The sequence below is a fragment of the Morus notabilis genome, unplaced genomic scaffold, assembly GCF_000414095.1.
Source record: "Morus notabilis unplaced genomic scaffold, ASM41409v2 Scaffold16, whole genome shotgun sequence".
Classification (NCBI taxonomy): domain Eukaryota; kingdom Viridiplantae; phylum Streptophyta; class Magnoliopsida; order Rosales; family Moraceae; genus Morus; species Morus notabilis.
Genome location: NW_010367452.1, coordinates 353,627 through 371,502, shown reverse-complemented (window position 1 = coordinate 371,502; position 17,876 = coordinate 353,627). Strand labels below are relative to the sequence as shown.

General features: G+C 33.9%; 2 protein-coding genes across 2 annotated transcripts; both read right to left on the bottom strand.

The window, feature by feature from the left end:
• Positions 1 to 8,321: 8,321 nt before the first annotated feature.
• LOC21405091 (protein MIZU-KUSSEI 1) lies at positions 8,322 to 10,358 on the bottom strand. Its single transcript, XM_010112471.2, has one exon. The coding sequence runs from the start codon at positions 9,721 to 9,723 to the stop codon at positions 8,884 to 8,886; it is 840 nt and encodes a 279-aa protein (XP_010110773.2). The 5' UTR covers positions 9,724 to 10,358; the 3' UTR covers positions 8,322 to 8,883.
• Positions 10,359 to 11,295: 937 nt separating this feature from the next.
• On the bottom strand, positions 11,296 to 16,379 carry LOC21405090 (protein Dr1 homolog). The gene is made up of 6 exons (XM_024174998.1): positions 16,143 to 16,379; positions 15,960 to 16,022; positions 13,816 to 13,905; positions 13,009 to 13,103; positions 12,005 to 12,073; positions 11,296 to 11,738 (listed from the first exon to the last, which is right to left on the bottom strand). The coding sequence occupies exons 2-6, from the start codon at positions 16,012 to 16,014 to the stop codon at positions 11,580 to 11,582; spliced, it is 468 nt and encodes a 155-aa protein (XP_024030766.1). The 5' UTR covers positions 16,015 to 16,022; positions 16,143 to 16,379; the 3' UTR covers positions 11,296 to 11,579.
• Positions 16,380 to 17,876: the final 1,497 nt, after the last annotated feature.

The following is a 17,876-nucleotide window of genomic DNA, read 5'->3' as shown; positions in this document are numbered from 1 at the left end:
ATTTCAACTAAAAGGATTAAAATATCCTTAAATACATTTATTAGGATTTTTAATTTACACGTTCTCCTCTTTCTTTTCTCTCTTTCCCATACAATAGTCAGCTGCCGCCGCCATCGCCGCCACCAAGCTTTCTCACCGGAGCTTGCGTGGAGGAGCTCTTCTGGATCTCCTCACCATCGCCTAGGAGCAGTGAGGAGCTCTCTCCTCACCATTGCATTAAAAAAAAGAAAAGAAAAGAAAAGAAGAAGCTTATAAGATCACACATTGTAACTTTACAACAGTAAGAATAATTTTTGTGAAGAAATTAGAAAATAATTTAAAGTTGTTTTTCTTTTTCTGTTTTTATTTTCTAGTACTTATCAACAATGTTATAATATATTAATTAATAATTATAACTAAACACGATTTCACTTTTTTATTATACTCAAAACAATCTCTTAAAAAACTAACTAAACGTAATTTTAAAATTAATTATCAAAATAATCTCATTTTTATTTTTATATTGAAAACAAAATTATTTTTAAAACGTTACCAAATGAACCCATAAATTTGACATAAATTTTAAATTTAAAAGCACAAATTTGAGAATATCCAAAATTTAAGATTTAATTGTTTTTACAAACTCAAATCACTAAGTATAGATAATGCATATCCCTTATTATTGGTGCACTTGCATTTCAAAGGGCAAAGGACGAGAGAAACACGATGCATATTTAGGTGTTGTATATCTCCCATCTCAACAATTCATTTGATTTCATGTGAATTCTATATAAATTGGGTCCTTTTGCAGTAATGCGCTTTTCTGATCGACGGATTTGATTAAAATAATATTAAAAAAAACAGAATAGACAATTTATGGTATAAATTTATTGGCGAAAAATAAAATCCTCCCGATAGTATGTTTTTCCATGTCCGACCATAAAATTATGTAAATTTATAAGGCGATAGACAATTGTTTTTCTTGCAGACGTCACATCTCAACCTTCCAAACTATAAATTCATGTGAATTCGACACCAAAGTGCGACTATGATGTGTGATTTATTTAGGAAAATAGTAGGAAATAGGCCAATATGAAAAGTTTAAGAAAGTATATATGCCAACTTTTAATTATAGAAATTAATAGGTCATAACTTGCCAAGTTATGGTTTATAACCAGATAAGTTATGGATAAACTTGTTAAGTTATGGTTCATAACCAGACAAGTTATGGATAAAAACCGGGAATAACTTGTCAAGTTATGGTTCATAACCAAACAAGTTATGGACGAAAACAGTAATTTGGCATATTTATTAACTTATGTAAATTATTGGCCTATTAATTTTAATTCATCTCAAGTCTGGGCATATTTTCCTCTTTCTCCAATTTATTTATTGATTCATTTTTTGTTTTTATTGGGCACCACCTCACAAATAAGAAAATGCATACATGCATCATCTCCTACACAAGCATTCCAAAGAATTTAAAAATAAAAAATAGTAGAGGCATAAAATTTAATTGCCTGAATGGGTTGGCAAAATTTAAAGCTAACCGAAAAGCATCACAAATTAATTGCATAGTGTAAAGATGATGTGTTTCGCATCATGAAGAGACCAGACAACAAACTGTGACCGGTGACAATTGCTCTTTCCTTCCGAATCAATGTTTTTATTTACAATTTTTGTTAGGTTTCCTGACGGTTTTGTCCCTAAAATTTTGGGAATTTAAGCATAAATGAGGGCTCGGCAACTTTAGTAAATTAGTCAAATAGCCGATTGGAACATTTGAAAAGAATGTCATTTGTATCAGAGACCCTTTTGTCTTCTGTATTCGATTTTCCCAATATCAGTCGCCACAACAACTCTTCTTAATCCCTCTACACTCTCAGAAGGCCGCCCAGTCAAATTTCTCTTAAATTTGATCGAATTGTCAAGTTGCCACTGAACTGTGAATATGGTAAATTATCCTGTAAATTTAGCAAAATATTGCGCAGAGTTACAGAGTATTCACAAATTAAAATTTGAAATGAAATGTCCTCAAATTAATGCCCTCCATCTTTATCTCCTTTCAAATGGGATTATGTAACTTGTGCAAAGACTTTTCCATCTAAATTTTAATAGTCACCATTGATTAGGTGGTACTCTACCTACAATGTTTTGTTAAATACAAGGAGTGATTTGCCAAACTTGAAAGTTTAAGGAGGGACTTGCAAATTTAGAAGAGTTCTTATCAAAAATTTTCCCTTTTTACTTAAATAATTACACTAATAAAAGAATATTTATTAATAATAAAAAAATTTTAAAGATAAATTCTATAATTTTCTCCGTTATATTATGTACACTAGCTCTCAGATGTATCTTCTAGATCAGCATTCCAATATTAAAACCACCACTAACCTGAGAACATATGGGCTGGGCTAATAATCTAACGTCCCCTTTTAGCCGTTCTGTGTTTGGGCCCCAGATCTGCTATCATCACTCAGCATGGCATATGACCCATTAGCCACATTGTTTAGTGTTCACCCAAATCATTCGTTAACTATTTATGACAATCATTAGATTCAATTGTATTAATCATTAAATTGATTGTTAAGATATTAAACCACTCACACTAATTATTTTTAGCATGTTACATTAGGATTTAGCCACTAATCCATAGAAAACAATAATAATAAAGCCTAAAAGTTAGCTAGACCTATTTAAACATTTCAATATTTGTCCAATAATTGCCCTCCACTAGTCCATTGTTAAAAGAAAAAAAAACAAAATTCTCAACTATGGCTAAGCCAGAATAAATCTGGAGCGTGCCAAAAAAAAATCTAACTTTTATTATTATTATTTTTTTATAAGTAAGGCATGCTTTTGCACTTTGCATTTTTAAAAGAAAAGAAATTTGGCTTTGCTTTTTAACAAGGTCTAGTTTAGTTGTGTGGACGGCTTAATCACTATTAATTAGTGTTTACGTTGTTCATTATGCCATATTTTATTTGTTATGAGAGTTAAGTCGTGTTAGGCCTGTAATTTAGCATGTAACACCTCTTAGCAACTGGATTTTTGCCTAAACTTTATCAAAAATAGTTTACAGTTTCTTCTGAAAAAAAAAAAAAAAAAAAAAAGGAGTTTTATAGACTATACTCAACTGAAAAAGTGACTCAAACGAGCCAACAAGGACCTACTAGTAAGTGACTGGTAAGGTCCTATCTCGGTCCTATCTCGAGCCAAGTTGCAGTGGCCTACTTGGTAGAGGTTTATAGAATTATTCTCAATGGTGTTCCTTAAAATTTAGAGTCAATTCTTGTTTAATTTTTGAATTTAAAAAAGTAATTGACACGAATGGTCTCTAAACTTGTTAAAAGATGACAATTTGGTTTTCAAATTTTTTTTTTTCAATGAAACGAGCCCTAAACTATTTAAAACGGTGTAGGGTCGTCATTTCTGTTAAATGTCATCAAAAAATAGAGACTAAATCCTAACCTATTAAAGTCGATTGAGACTAAAAAATCACCTCATAAAAAAATGAGGGACCATAATGTCATCTTTTTAGGTTATTATGCCGTTACTTTTTAGACAGTATCTGACGAAAAAGACTACATTGTACCTTTTTAAATAGTTTGATGTTCGTTTCGTCAAATAAAAAGTTTGTGGATCAAACTGTCACATTTTAAAGAGTTTGGAGACCATTTGTGCAATTTATCCTTTAAAAAATTTACTTTGCCTATTAAATTTTGAAGTAGTCTTATTTAATCCCTTTTCTATTAGAATTTATGTTAAAAACAAATAGAAAAAATGAGGTACTCAAATCGCATGGTCTTTTTGTTACAATTCTATTAAAAATAAATAAAAAAGATCACATGATCACACTCCTCTTCCCCTCTTTTTTATATAGCAAAAAATAATAAAGAAAATAAACCTCCTTTTTTTGTCTGATTTTAACAAATACTCCAACGAAACACATTAAATTAAAAAATAAAAGGACAAAATGAAAGATTTTAAGCATGAAAGGGTAAATAAAAAATGACATCAAAATTCACGAGGCATATAGACGTATCTAGGTGGGGGCCCTGTAGGGACACGTGCTCCAACTCAACTCCCCCACCTAGTTTTTTCTTTTAAATTTATGCTATATTTAAAATTTCTTTTCATGTTTTATTTTTAAAGTTTTATAACTACACAACTCCTCTTCTCTTTATATACTTTGATATGTTATTTTTATTTATTTTTCTATATTTTATTTATATCAACAACCAACTATGTATTTTGATCTTTTTGGCACCTAAACTTATATTTATATCTTTTTTTCTTATGAAAACTTCTTAGAATTTTCTTTAGTAAGTACTCCCACTGATATAAATTTCTGAATCTGATGAGGCATAAAGGATTTAAAAATATAAAAATAAAAAATTTATGTAATTAAAGATTTGCAAAATAATAGAGCTAACGGCTCTAGACAACTAGGATTGTTTAAGGGCTTTTTAGCCATGTACCAATACCATGAAAACACTTTAATTATCTCTCTTTCTCATTCTTATTTTTTATTTTATTTTATCGATTCTATTTGACTGCACATTTTGTGGAACATAAAAGAGAAAAGATTGCCGTTTATTGGGATAATAATAATGGTATAAATAAATAAATAAAGCAGCGTGGGCTAACTTTACGAGATGTAGAGCAAGCAGCTTTTGAAAGTTTTGAAGAATGATGAGTAGATAATCAAAAACGCTCCTCGGGTTATGTGATAAGCTAATCCTGAATATATATATATATATATATATGTATATATATTTATTGGCTTCTGCTTGGACCCACATCCTCTGATAACAATTCCCTTCTCTGCTCTGTTCTGCTTCCGGTTCCTATCTTGATTCCTGCAGTGTGAAACAGAAGAAAAGAAAAGGCGTGCTTAGTGAAGCTGAACCCTTGAAATTAGAAAGAGAAGTTAAAATTATATCAGAATGAAAAAGTATGAAAAAAAAAAATAGATGTTAATATAATACATTACTGGAGAAGGTTGTTGATAAATAAAAACCTACTGCCGAGTAACGCTGTGCTTCTAAACGATTATAACGTTATTAGATTTTGTTAGGTATTTTATTCCCAAGTATATTTTGTTGGCAACCTTGTATTAAAATTAATTTAATTATTTGTTGCTGATCTAATTTAAATTTGTATTGCAGATATACTCGGGGATTTAATGTTTGTATTGTTTGGTGCTTATCTTTTGATTATTCGGTTTGATACTTAACAAGGAATATTGTGCTGATTTCATGTGGAAGTTGTGATTTTAAATTTAAGTTCTAGATTTTAAATTTTAAGCTTATCTCTTCTATTAGGTTAGTTGTCTCCAAGTCAAATTTTGTGGAATTAATCCTAGTGCTTAATTGAGTGTAGATTCATCTTAGCATTATTCTGCTTATTGACTAAGTTTTACAGTGGTTATCTGCATGTTTTTGCAAATATAATTTAGATCTAGTTTGAATTTGAACTAACAGCTCTCGTTAGTCTGTTTTGAGTGTCTTGACATTTTAGATTCAGGTATTTTGTTCAGGCAATAAAATCAAAAAATGAATTGTTTGTCCACACAATGCAAAGTTTGAGATACCATTTGAACAATAGTTACTGAAGACAGCTGGAATTTTAGGAGGATTTAAATATGAAGTTTTTATCTGAAATCAAATTCAAGTAGAGATCATGATCAACCTCTCTAATGATGACCTAGATTGAGAACTTAAGAGTCCAACGAGAGATAATTTGAGTGTTCTTATTTAAGCTTAAGTGTGAGAGAAAACCAGAGCAATTATCGTAAGCTTCATTCATTGCTCTCAACCTTGTTGTCTGCAGACTTTTGAAGAATTTGAAGTAATGTTGAGAAGGGGCTGAAGGTGGATTGTGGCGCTTGGAGTAAGTCAAGAGAACTGAAGGTGAGTATCGCACTTGGAGTAGGTCAAGAGGACCGAAGGCACGTAGGAAACTTAGAGTAAGGCGAGGAGTCTGAAGTGAGTCAAAAGGAGTTATCGTGGGTTAGGTGTTGGTGTAAATTTAGGAAGGTTTCTTGTAATTCCAATCCAATGTAAATGTAGTTTGGTGATAGTGGAATCCCCTTTCTATCTGGTGTGATTAGAAACTTAGTTTTTTTTTCCCGAAAAGATTTTTGACCACGTTAAAGAACCATACCACTTGTTCCTTTATTATTCCGCAATTTACTTTATACATCAATTTTAGTTTCTTTAAACAAGGTGTTATTGAGGTATTCTGTGCACACGGAACATTATTTCATAGTCTGTCTGGTCCAACAAATTTTGTTAGATATAAGATATATCTTCAAATTAACTTCATAAATGTCCCTTAAACTATGTGCCCTAATTCAACATGCTCCCCGAATTTTATGAAGGATTAAATTATATAAAAATTGTTCAAGATACCTATTATGTCGAGATCCGCCTATAATATTGACAAAATGATGATATAACACTATATGGTATTTCATGAATTCCCTCAAAATATTAGTTTTAAGTCAATTTACCTCTCGAATTATTGATTTTTTCAGCCCACTGTCCGTGATTGTTTAAAAAATCGGCGGCCAAGTTGACATTAGACATAAAATCAAGGGAGAAAGAGGAAAATAGGCCAAGTCTTGAAATGAATTAAAATTAATAGGTAAATAATTTACATAAGTTAATAAATAGGCCAAATTACTGTTTTTGTCCATAACTTGTCTGGTTATGAACCATAACTTGACAAGTTATTGTCCATAAATCACGATTTTTATCCATAACTTGTCTGACTATGAACCATAACTTAACAAGTTTGTCCATAACTTATATGGTTATTAACCATAATTTGACAAGTTATGGCCTACTAATTTCTATAACTAAAAGTTGGCATATATACTTGCTTAAGCTTTTCATATTCGCATATTTTTTACTATTTCCGTAAAATCAATTGTTCCGGATATTTTTAAAATTACACCGTTCAAGAGGTATTTTATAATTAAGGGGTAAAATGAATGACTTTATACAGTTAACATCTTTATAAAGTTTAGGGACATATTTAACAAGGTACATCATTCAAAGGATATTTATGAAATAACCATAAGCTGATGGTATAAACCAAACTTTTAAGGAAATACAACAATATCAGGTACATAGTCTAAAGTATACTACAGAGTTTTCCATGAATAAGATATAAAGTTTGGTATACTTATCGTCTTATATTATGACTATATTTCCTTTTTATTTTTTGACTTTGAGTAAGTGGGTTAAAGATGTCAATTGTATTTACTAGTATAGATTAATAGGTGGTGGGCTACAATTTAAGAGGCGCAGCTATAAAAAGTTGTAGTAATAGTGGAAATAGTCTAAGATCAGCAGAGAATCAAAAGATTCAAAACACCATGGTTAAAGGCAATCCTCATGGTTTGAAGTACCCAAAAAAACCAGGAAAAAAAAAAAGAAAAAAAAAGGAAGAGTGAGAGAAAGAAATAGAGGGGAAAAAGCAGTCAACAATATGAGAAAAGCCAAATTCTGCTGTCAGGAATTGGGCTTGCATTTCCCTTTTGTATTTTGCTTTTGATGACTTCTATGATTAGTTTTTAAATAAAATGTTCTTGGGATCATTCCCACACAAAATTACATATACATATCAAAAGCAATGATTGGAACACCCTTATAATACTTTTGGACCAAATGTTTTTATTTTTATTTTTATTTAAGACCAAATGTTTTACATTTTTATGAGATGGATGTATGTGTGAAACATTATTGCTCATAGATCCAACGTAAACAGTGAAAGAAAATGAATGACCAAGTAAAGAAGAGACAATTTCAGCCCAAGAAAAAGAAAAGGTAAAGAAGAAGACAATGAACATATCATTGAAGTTATGGTCCATGGCAGATAAAAGGAAAAGAAGTTGTCCTTCCACAGACAAAAAGGAACAATGTTGCATCTTTGCGTCATTAATTTCTCTCCCTTTTTTTCTTTGTTATAAAACTGCAAAAACAACACTTTGTAATTAACATTTGGAAAGTTTTATCACTTGGTAGAAAAATATTTATTATGATAAGTTGTCACTGTAATTGTGACATGAGTAAGAAGCCATTAAATCATTCTTCTGCTTTCTCTATGCCATTAAAGCAGAGAGTTTAGGATTTGGACCGTTTCTTGACAAGCCAACCAATTGTGAAAGTGAGTAATTACCTCATAGATAAGGCATTTCAGCAGATTAGCTTCGCAGTACAACTACCCAATTGTAGTGTGAAATAAATACAACTCTCATGGAATAAGAAGACAGAAACCAAGTTGAAATGGATAGATTTACAATCCATATACATTATTACATCAATTCTGCGTTTTGTTGGGTGTATTGACAAGGAAGCAGAGTGAATACCAAAACAAAGAAGCACCCAAAATCACAAATAGAAGTAGGATTCTTTTTCTAGTTTGGAATTGGTCCATCCATTTGTTGTCCCCATCCATATTGAAAGGTAAATCCATACCAAAATGAGCACTGTATGAAAAGAGGAAGAAAATTAGCCAAAATGCAAAGACAGTCATGATTGCATTGGCCTCTTTGTCTCATCATCACTTAATAAAGGATTGCAAAAAGAAGAAACTATACATATACACCTTACCCTCATGACCCCACCAACCATCATGTTACAATGTATTGCCCTCCACCTAAACTAACAAAATACAATAACCCCACTTAACCATTTTTCTCCAAATATACCCAAAAAAAAAAAAAAAAGTAAAAAAGCAATACTTGGGTACATCTAGTGCTCCTCAAGCTTACTGATTGAAGAGCTAAAACAAGTATCACTTTAGATTAATCACTCTTTTAAGTATCTCTCCATGCCCCCCAAAATGGAAATTTTGACTAATTCAGAAACTGAGACTTCAACTTTGGCAGGCTCAAACTCTAAGCAAATAGATACTAAGCTCAGGAGCTCCATTGCTATCAGGGTTCATCATATAGAAAGCCTCAGAATCTCTGGACCCCACAATCCTCTCAAACTTAGCCCTCATGTACATGAGTTCACCATCTGAGCCAGCCTCATCTTCAATCCCAGGCAACACACCAGCCCCCATAGAAATTGGCTCCACAGCCTTCAAAATCTTCCACTCCTTGGCCCCACAATCCCTCCTAGTGGCAAACCCACACTTCTTGCCATTACAATATGTCCTCCAAACTGGCTCTTCCAACAATCTCACGCCCTTTTTCTCCTCCTCCTTTTCCTTATCACACTCCAAGGCAATCCTGACAAGCCCAGATGCCATTTCCTTGACCAAACCGCTGATGGGCGTGGCAAGCTCAATTAGAAAAGCTGGCTGTGAGTTTGGGTCCTTTTGAAATGCAAAATGGACATGGCCACGCCTAGAGCCAAAAAGGGTGCCAACAACTCTTGGACCAAGACCAAAAGGCAAGCTTGAACGGTTCCTTCCAAAGGCAGTTAGTACTGACCTCAGCCTTGCAACGGCTACTTGTGGAAGCTTTCTTCTTGGAGCTTGTGGTGAAGCCACAACTTGAGGTTCTGGTCCAGAGATAAACTCTTTCCCAATGTTGTTGTTGTTGTTGTTGTTGTTGTGGTGGTGGTCTTTCTTCACTTCCTTTGAGGAAGAAGAGGACTTGAGGCTTGGGATGACTTCATGATCATAATCATCATCATCTTCATTTCCAACCTTCTTTGTCCAGTGGAAGTGTCTCTTTGAAGAAGAGGAGTCTTGGGGTTTTGATGCCATGACTGTTCTCATCTGAGGAAGAAAAATCAAAGTGAGAGGGGAAGCTCTTAAAGAGAGTGGGTGAAGAGAGAGGGAGAGAGATATAAGAGAGTTATTCTTTGGTTGCTCCTCTTTTATGATGTGTGGGGGCTTTGGTTAAATTTTTTTTTGTTTTCCAGTCATTTTGAGGTTAGCCCCAGAGAATCCTGACAAAAGAAACAAAGGGTGGCCCACAAAACTGATTTTGGAAATGAGAGAGAGAGAGAGAGAGGAGTGAGTGAGGAAGTGGGTTTTTCAAATAGAAAAGAAAGGAATCTAAGGGGACAATGTGTGTGTAATTTCACTTTCCTGTGGGGCAAGGGAGAGAAGGGGTTTTTGCTTGACTGAACTTCTTTTGACTTGAATCCCCAAACCCAAAAAACAGTAGTCCTATTTGCCAAAGCCAAAAACCCACAACACAAAAAATTGCCATCTCATTCTTCACACTCAAAGCCAAAAAACCCCATCATCACTATGCAAAATAGAACACGCCAGAAAACCAGACACAAACACAAAATACATTACAATTACACCCTTCTCAAAAACCCCATGTCTTCTGGGGCAGAGGTGTTTGCCAGTGTTATGAGATGGTTCTATAGTCCACTGAATTCTCATGCTTATGTTGGGTGCAGAGTATACATTTCACCAACCTGCGAACTGACTTGACCTCAGTGTCTGTGGGGACCCCACCAAGGCACCCCCACCCCCCCTTAATCTCATTGGTCCCACCTAAAGATTGAAGCATCATCTACAAATTGACACCATCCAACAGCCGTTAAATAGCAGCCTTTAGTGCTAAAAACATTACATTTAAGCTTGTCACATAACAGTAAAACATGATAGTGTATTGGACTCGTAATACTGATATACTGGCTTCTCAACAAGCTCTCTCACAGTTCAACCGGTTCCACCATATGTCACCTCTAGTTGAATCTAATTTGCAGTTGCCTAACCAACCACCACCAAAGCAGATATAACAGCTATTTATCGATGTCACATACAATACCAAACTGTCGCATAACAATATCAGACCACATACAATACCAAACTGTCGCATAACAATATCAGACCACATACAATACCAAACTGTCGCATAACAATATCAGACCACATACAATACCAAACTGTCGCATAACAATATTAGACCGTTAACTGCATAGCAAGCTCAGCGTCCAAGCTGACACCTCGCACAGCTAACAACTATTTAACTCTACTCACAGTATAGTTCTACTATATTAATGAGCACGCTACCTGCATGCTAACAGGCCACCCGTTCTATGGTTCGATGGAATCTGTTTCGAGGGTTGCCAAGGCAACGACCACGAATATTGAGTTTAAAACTTGTGAAATGGTAGCATGGAAAAATGCATATAAATTACTTTTCCAAGAAAAGCATTTTCTAGATACCATGACCTAATACTTTGCTGTGTGTTCCAAAAGTACAAGGCAAGAAAATGGCCATCATTGTACCGAGCATTGTTCTTTTTCTTGGCGAGAGAACCAGACGAAAAACAAAATGCCAACATAGTGGGTGTGCTTGAAGCCTTCTTATGTTAATGCAGACTTAAAAAGAAGGACAATGACCCAAAGTGGCCCCTTAAATAAGACCTAAAAGAAATAATTTACATACATTTTCTAACAGGTGAATTCCAACAAACGCTTACTAGTTACTTACACTACCTTTATAGACAGGGATCCAACAATACGAATACATATCGAAGTACATATTAACATAGGCGAGCAAACTAGTCAATGATTTTGTACATAACATCAGAGATATTAGAAGCACAAAATGGAAGTCTCAGATGCTTGCCTATAGTTCATGGAAACTAAAGATCCTAATTCTAAAGTTAGCTCTCTAAAGTTTGGTCAGGTTCTGGTTGCTTGGGTGCAGCGGTCCCTCCATTCATCCTCGCGCGTGCCTCAGCAAACATCCGCTGCTGCTCAGCCAATGCTTCTTCCTCCGTCATCTCTGCTCCATTGCTCCATTTGCCACTTCTTAGGTCCTGCTGGAAAATCCATAGTTTTATCAGTACAACAGTGCCTTCAGACAATCATAATTTCTATTCAACAGTGAGGGGCCCCTTTCATAAGAATCAAATCTGACTCGATGCTATGAAAACAAGTCTTGGTTTGCGTGCGGAGGGGTGCGAGTGTGTGTAATCTGGACAGGCGCAAAACAGAGTTTGCCAAAACCAGTTACAAATCAACTGCTACAACAAGGAAACTTTCCTAATAGATGTTCATTAAGAGCCCGCAGAAAATTTCAAATTACCATTGTCTCAAGCTTGTGTTGCTCGTATGCTGCATAAACTTCTTCAACGTACTCGCCAAAGCCAAGAACCTGATAATAGAACAACATTTAAGTTTCGCTAAGGCAGCGCTTAAGATAATATAAACTTGAAGCAAATGAAATCATGGAGATTACTATTTAATTCTACGAGGAACTCCATTTTAAGAACGATCCCTTAACTTATGATATAGGTTAAACCTAAAAGATATCATCACATGGGAGAAGTACCACTGTAACAAAAGGCCTCTAAATACTAAACTATAAAATGACATGTTCAACTATACACACACTGGGAGGTTATGCAAATTTAAATAGATTTGTGAGGCATATAAGAACAGAATGCAAGTGTTCTACCCTCATTACCATGTTCAGACTTGTAAAAGCACAAAAAAGGAGAAGATAATTCTCTTCATCCCAATTACAATCTCAAAGGCTTGTAAATTTATCATTTAGAAGAAACATAAGACCTCTACTCTTCAGGCACAATCTAGATGATAGTAGGACACAATCTTACTCAAGCTGCAACAACATTAGTTTTTAAAATCCCATTGGCTGCTACAAATTTCAAAATAACACTATAAAGAAACTTGTAACAGAACCCCTTAAAGACTATCAGAAAATGCATAGGCTCTTTTGAGAATTCAGAATAGACACAAATTTTACTGAATATTCGATGGCAGCAGATAATTGGAACAATATGGTGTCAGCAGTATTAGGCATGACTAACAACAGTATCAAATCTCAAAAGTATCATGAAGGATTGCCAACAATATGATGACACTCTTAAATAACACTATTATGAGTCGTATCAGACTTCAAATGATTCCAGTTACTACCAATATAGGAATGGATAGCAATCCTTATAAACTAGAAAAATGGAGATGCATAATGCGAACATTTAGGAAGTTCAAACACACATCCATTCCGTGCATAAACAATGATGCAAATTTAAACACAAATTATATGTTTCAGCAGGGTTTAAATACCTCTAACGCCTTAAGAACATGCTCAGGTGCTATAGTCCTTTTCTCTTCTCTGCTACAAACTTCATTAGATTCTGATGAAATAAGGTTTATAAACTCTGCACAAACACAGAAAAGACGAAGAAGGTTCAACAATAAAAGAACATAACTTCACAATATACCACATAAAAGCAAGGTAAAGGTACATAACACAAAAGCTCGACATCATGTCATATATTATCTGAAGTCGATCGCTTAAAATTTAACCACGAATAAGAAATAATATGCGGACACACCATGAGTCTGTCCAACCGTCTGATCAACCACAATGAGATGATTGCCATCGTCATGATGGTATAGAAAATTTGATAATTTGGACAAATCAAACGTACATCCATAAAGAAAACATATAAGTATGTAGGATTAAAGAGAAAAAGTAATAATCTATAGACTTGTAGGACATTTATGTGCACGTCTCTTTTCATATGAAACTTATTTTCTGATGGTTGTGGCTGTGGGAAGCAGAAATAGCTGTAAGCTATGCGACATAACATATTACAAAAAAACAGTGCAGTCCTTGATGCTCAGGAGGCGGATACATGTAGTCCCACCAAAGGATCTCACTGTTTATTCTCTATTTCTCAGAAATTACCTTTGAAACAAATGTAGGGACATACAATATAGAGAAACTGATATGGCACAACGGACGCCTGACAAATTAAATTCAAGTATGCAGTATGAAATGACACAATATTGATGTTTAGACAAACTAAGTATAGAATATGTCTCACAGTTAAGTTTAGTAAAAGAAAAAGAAGTTACTGGCCTCACCTACACAACACTCTATCAAAAGATCCTGAGCGTCTCTTGCAACGCGAACATCTGGGGGCAACATTTCCTTAATGATTTTGGTCATGGTTGCTGACAATAAATCACAAATTGTGTCAGTGAGTGATCAACGCAACAAGTGAAAATGAAAAAGATTAAAAACATTAGGGTTAATCTCACAAATGGTCCCTAAGGTTTACTCTCAATCTCACTTTGGTCCCTGACTATTAAAAGGTCTCACAGTTGGTCTTACTTTATTTAAGTTTCAATCATTTTGTTAGCTTGGTGTTAAATATTTGACGGAATTTGTGAAAATCATGGACTAAAATTGGAAACATATAAAATTTAGGGACAAAAACAATTCAAAAAAAATAAAAGTTAATTTCCACATATAGTCTCAAAATATTAGTTGTTTCCAATTTTGGTCTTTAATTTACATAGATTCCATCAAAGTTTAACACCTAAATAACAGAAGGACTGAAACTGAAACAAAATAAAACCTCAGGGACCAACTGCGTGACGTTTGAAAAGTCAGGGCCTAAAGTGGAAATGAAAGCAAACCTTAGGGACCATTTATGGAATAACCCAAAACATTATTTAGATTCAATTTAGTAGCTGCACCGACATATTACGTGAGAAAATTTGTTGCCAAAAATTGGGTTTAGAAAAATTGCTAGAACTTTTGGGATATTTGTGTTAGGTTAAAAGGGTCCTCTTTAAAGCTAATCTTAGGGGAAGCAGATGACTCGGAAGCATATTGACTTCTTATTGTTTAAGGGAAGTAACAGATAAAAACTTCTCAAAAGAAAGCAAAACAGCTCGCATTCTAATTATAATTATGATATTCTTCTTGCACATACATCATTGATCTTCCAAATTCGTCTCGAGAAGAGAATGGATTAAATATCCAAACTGTTTCTTTTGAAAATAAAATACCAAGCACACTACCAAATCAATATCCTTCAGAAAGTATAGAAAATTCACAAATAAAGATCACACTGGTATGCCAATATGCCCAAACCGAAGCTTATTGGAGTGAAAAAGAGGATTAAAACTTCGACAAAACGCTGACAGAATTACGTTTATACTTGAAAGGGAAATTACATATGCCATTACAGCATAAAAAAATTGACGATTATGGCTGCCATTACAGCTGAAAAACATTAACGAACAAGACGCTGAACAAGACGCTGGAGCGAGAAAGGAAAAACTTTAAAGGTAAAAACATAAAATCCTAAACAAGGAAAAAAAAAGCTTCTAGATAGGTTGAAACAACAATGACAAAATAAGCATAACTTGAGAAAAATTATTCGTGACAACGAAGCAACGGAGAAAGATTCAATATACCCCGAGTATAGATTGTCCTAACGGAAGTTTTTAAATTCAGTCCTTCATTCCTTTCAGAAACAATTCATTAAAATCTACTCCTTGGGACCAGCAAGCAAACCCTACACACACCCCTACATGGACAATTAAACATCAAGATAGGATCAAGAATCCATAGCAACCGACATCTATCTATACATTAAAATCTCCACAAGAGATTCTAAACCCACCAAATTAAGCTCAACGTTAAGCCTATTTTATCCTTTACTTTCCTTTTTTTTTCCTCTTCTTTTTTTTCTGTTAATAAATATCCTTTCTTCTTTACACACAGAATTCAATGTATAATCAAGTTCAATAAACCTTTCTGCATGCCTCGTAACAAAAACTACAAGAAGAAAAATAATGAGGAAATAAACATCTCTTATATTTTTACAAAAATTTACGAAAATCTAAAACTGTCAACATCACTGTCTTCCTTACAGTACATGCTACGAAAATCTTTGTTTTACATCAAATTCGACCAATTTTCTTTTCCTAATCTTCAAAGCAAAAATAATAAAATATAGATAAAACCTTTATTTGAACAAAATAACTGCAAATTCAAATATAAATCAAAATAACAAAGATGGAGGTTAAAAAAAACCACGACAAAGCTAAAACACAAAACGCATGAAAATGTGAACAAATAACAAAAAATTCATGAATGAAGAGTAATAAATCACCAAAATTCCAAAAAAAAAAAAAACACCCACACAAAATATTCAATAAAAACGTAAAATTGGAGCAAAAAAAATCAACAAAACGCATGAAAATCCGTATACCTTTCGGAAGCGAAGCGTCCTCCTTGGACTTCCCGACGATGTCCATCGGGTCCATCCTTAAACCTTAAAAACACCAAAGTCGAACAAATCAGCACAAACAAACGAAAAACCAAAGCTTTCTCATACGAAAATCAACGAAAAAAGCACAGGTCAAAAAAGGAAAAAATCGGATATTCGACTCACCGAGTTACCGAGTCGGAGCGCGAAGACGAAGAAGAAGACGTTGAAAAGGAAGGACGGCCAGTAGGAGTGGATCGGCGTAGGAAGTGGAGTTAGCCGATCCGAGATACGAGGTTGAGGAAGATCAGGAAGAGGAGCATGTCGGATAATATAGGGATTTATCGGAGGAGGACATTTTTGTTGTTGAGGTTGTTGTGTTGTGTACAGGATAAGAGCGCGAGTTCTTGTTCGCAGGCGATTAGGGCAAGGGACGAGAGAGAGAGAGAGTCTTCCCTAGAGCGCGTTCACCTCCCACTATCCCACGCGCTTCTCTCACCGCGTCGCGAGAGAGATTCCCAGGTGGGGCCCACGTTGGCGGGTCAAACTGGTGCGGGTGTCGTGCACGGTGAGACGGGCTCGTGGGGATGTGTTTTGGAGCTTCGAGTTAAATTTTTGTTGGGTTTTTTTTTTTTTTTTTATTGCAACAGAGTTTTATTTTTTATTTATTTTTTATTTTTTTGGTTAATTGCTTATTTTTATTTTTATTTTTTTTTGCTAGAAGGTTAATTGCAATTCGATTTAAACTTTTGTTGCTCACCTTTACACTCCGTTTGATAGGATGGAAACAAAACACATAAAAGAAAAAAAAATGTGAAGGAAAAGAATGAAGTTGATTTTTCTTTATAGCGTTTTGTATAATGAGAGAAAAGAAAACATGTAATAGTCTAAATGATTATTTTATCAATTATTTAATATTAATTTAGATTTTAAAATAAGGATACAAAAGTAAATTTAGCCATCAATGAGTGAATTTGAGGAGTTGTTTGGTTGGGAGATTCGTACCCAATTCGAATCATGGTTCATGGTTCACTACAGTATTTTTTTTATATAAAAAATACACGTAAATCGAAAATTATTCTAATCTTATGATTCTAATCCATGAACCAAATGTATCATGAGTTTTCCTTCCAATGTTGGAGAGATAAAAAATAGTGGCCCCACTATAATTCTTTTCCATCATATTTTCCTTTCTCTCATCTCTTCCTTCTTACTAAACAACTAACTCTATCATTTTCCATCCAATAATCCTTCTACATACTTCCTTCCTTCCACTTTTTCATCATACCAAACACACTCTTAAGGATAGTAACGGGACGGATTTGTGGCGAGATGGTCTTTTCGTTAACTTGTTTTACGAATAAAAATATTCATGATATTTGTCTTATGAAGCCGCATAAATTGATAGTTTATGAGGCGAAATTTCCCGTCATAGGTTCACAGTATTCACGGTACTCTATTTATCTGATTATTTATTTTCATTATAAAATAAATAAATAATTAATTAATTAATCAATTAAACATATAAACATACAAAACATTAATTAAAAAATAAAAAGAAAGATAGTTAAATTTTCATACATATTATGTAATAAATTATACTTAAAATTATATATTATAGCATATTATACATAATATATCTAATTTAAAAATAGAATATAATTAAACGGGGATTAGAGTCGGGAACCAATAAAGACCCGTTTATTTTACCGATTCGAGTTTACAATTTGAGTTTGCTATAGTAAAAATCTCTGAGAAACAGTCACGTTAAACTTTTTTATTATGATAACAAGCTCTCACATAAAGTCACATCTCAGCTTGAGTTATAAACTCGAATCAGCGAACTAAACGGGCCATATCTGTCCCCTTCCCGCGAGGGGTTAAAATTTTAACTAATTTATAATCTTGATCCGTTTAAAG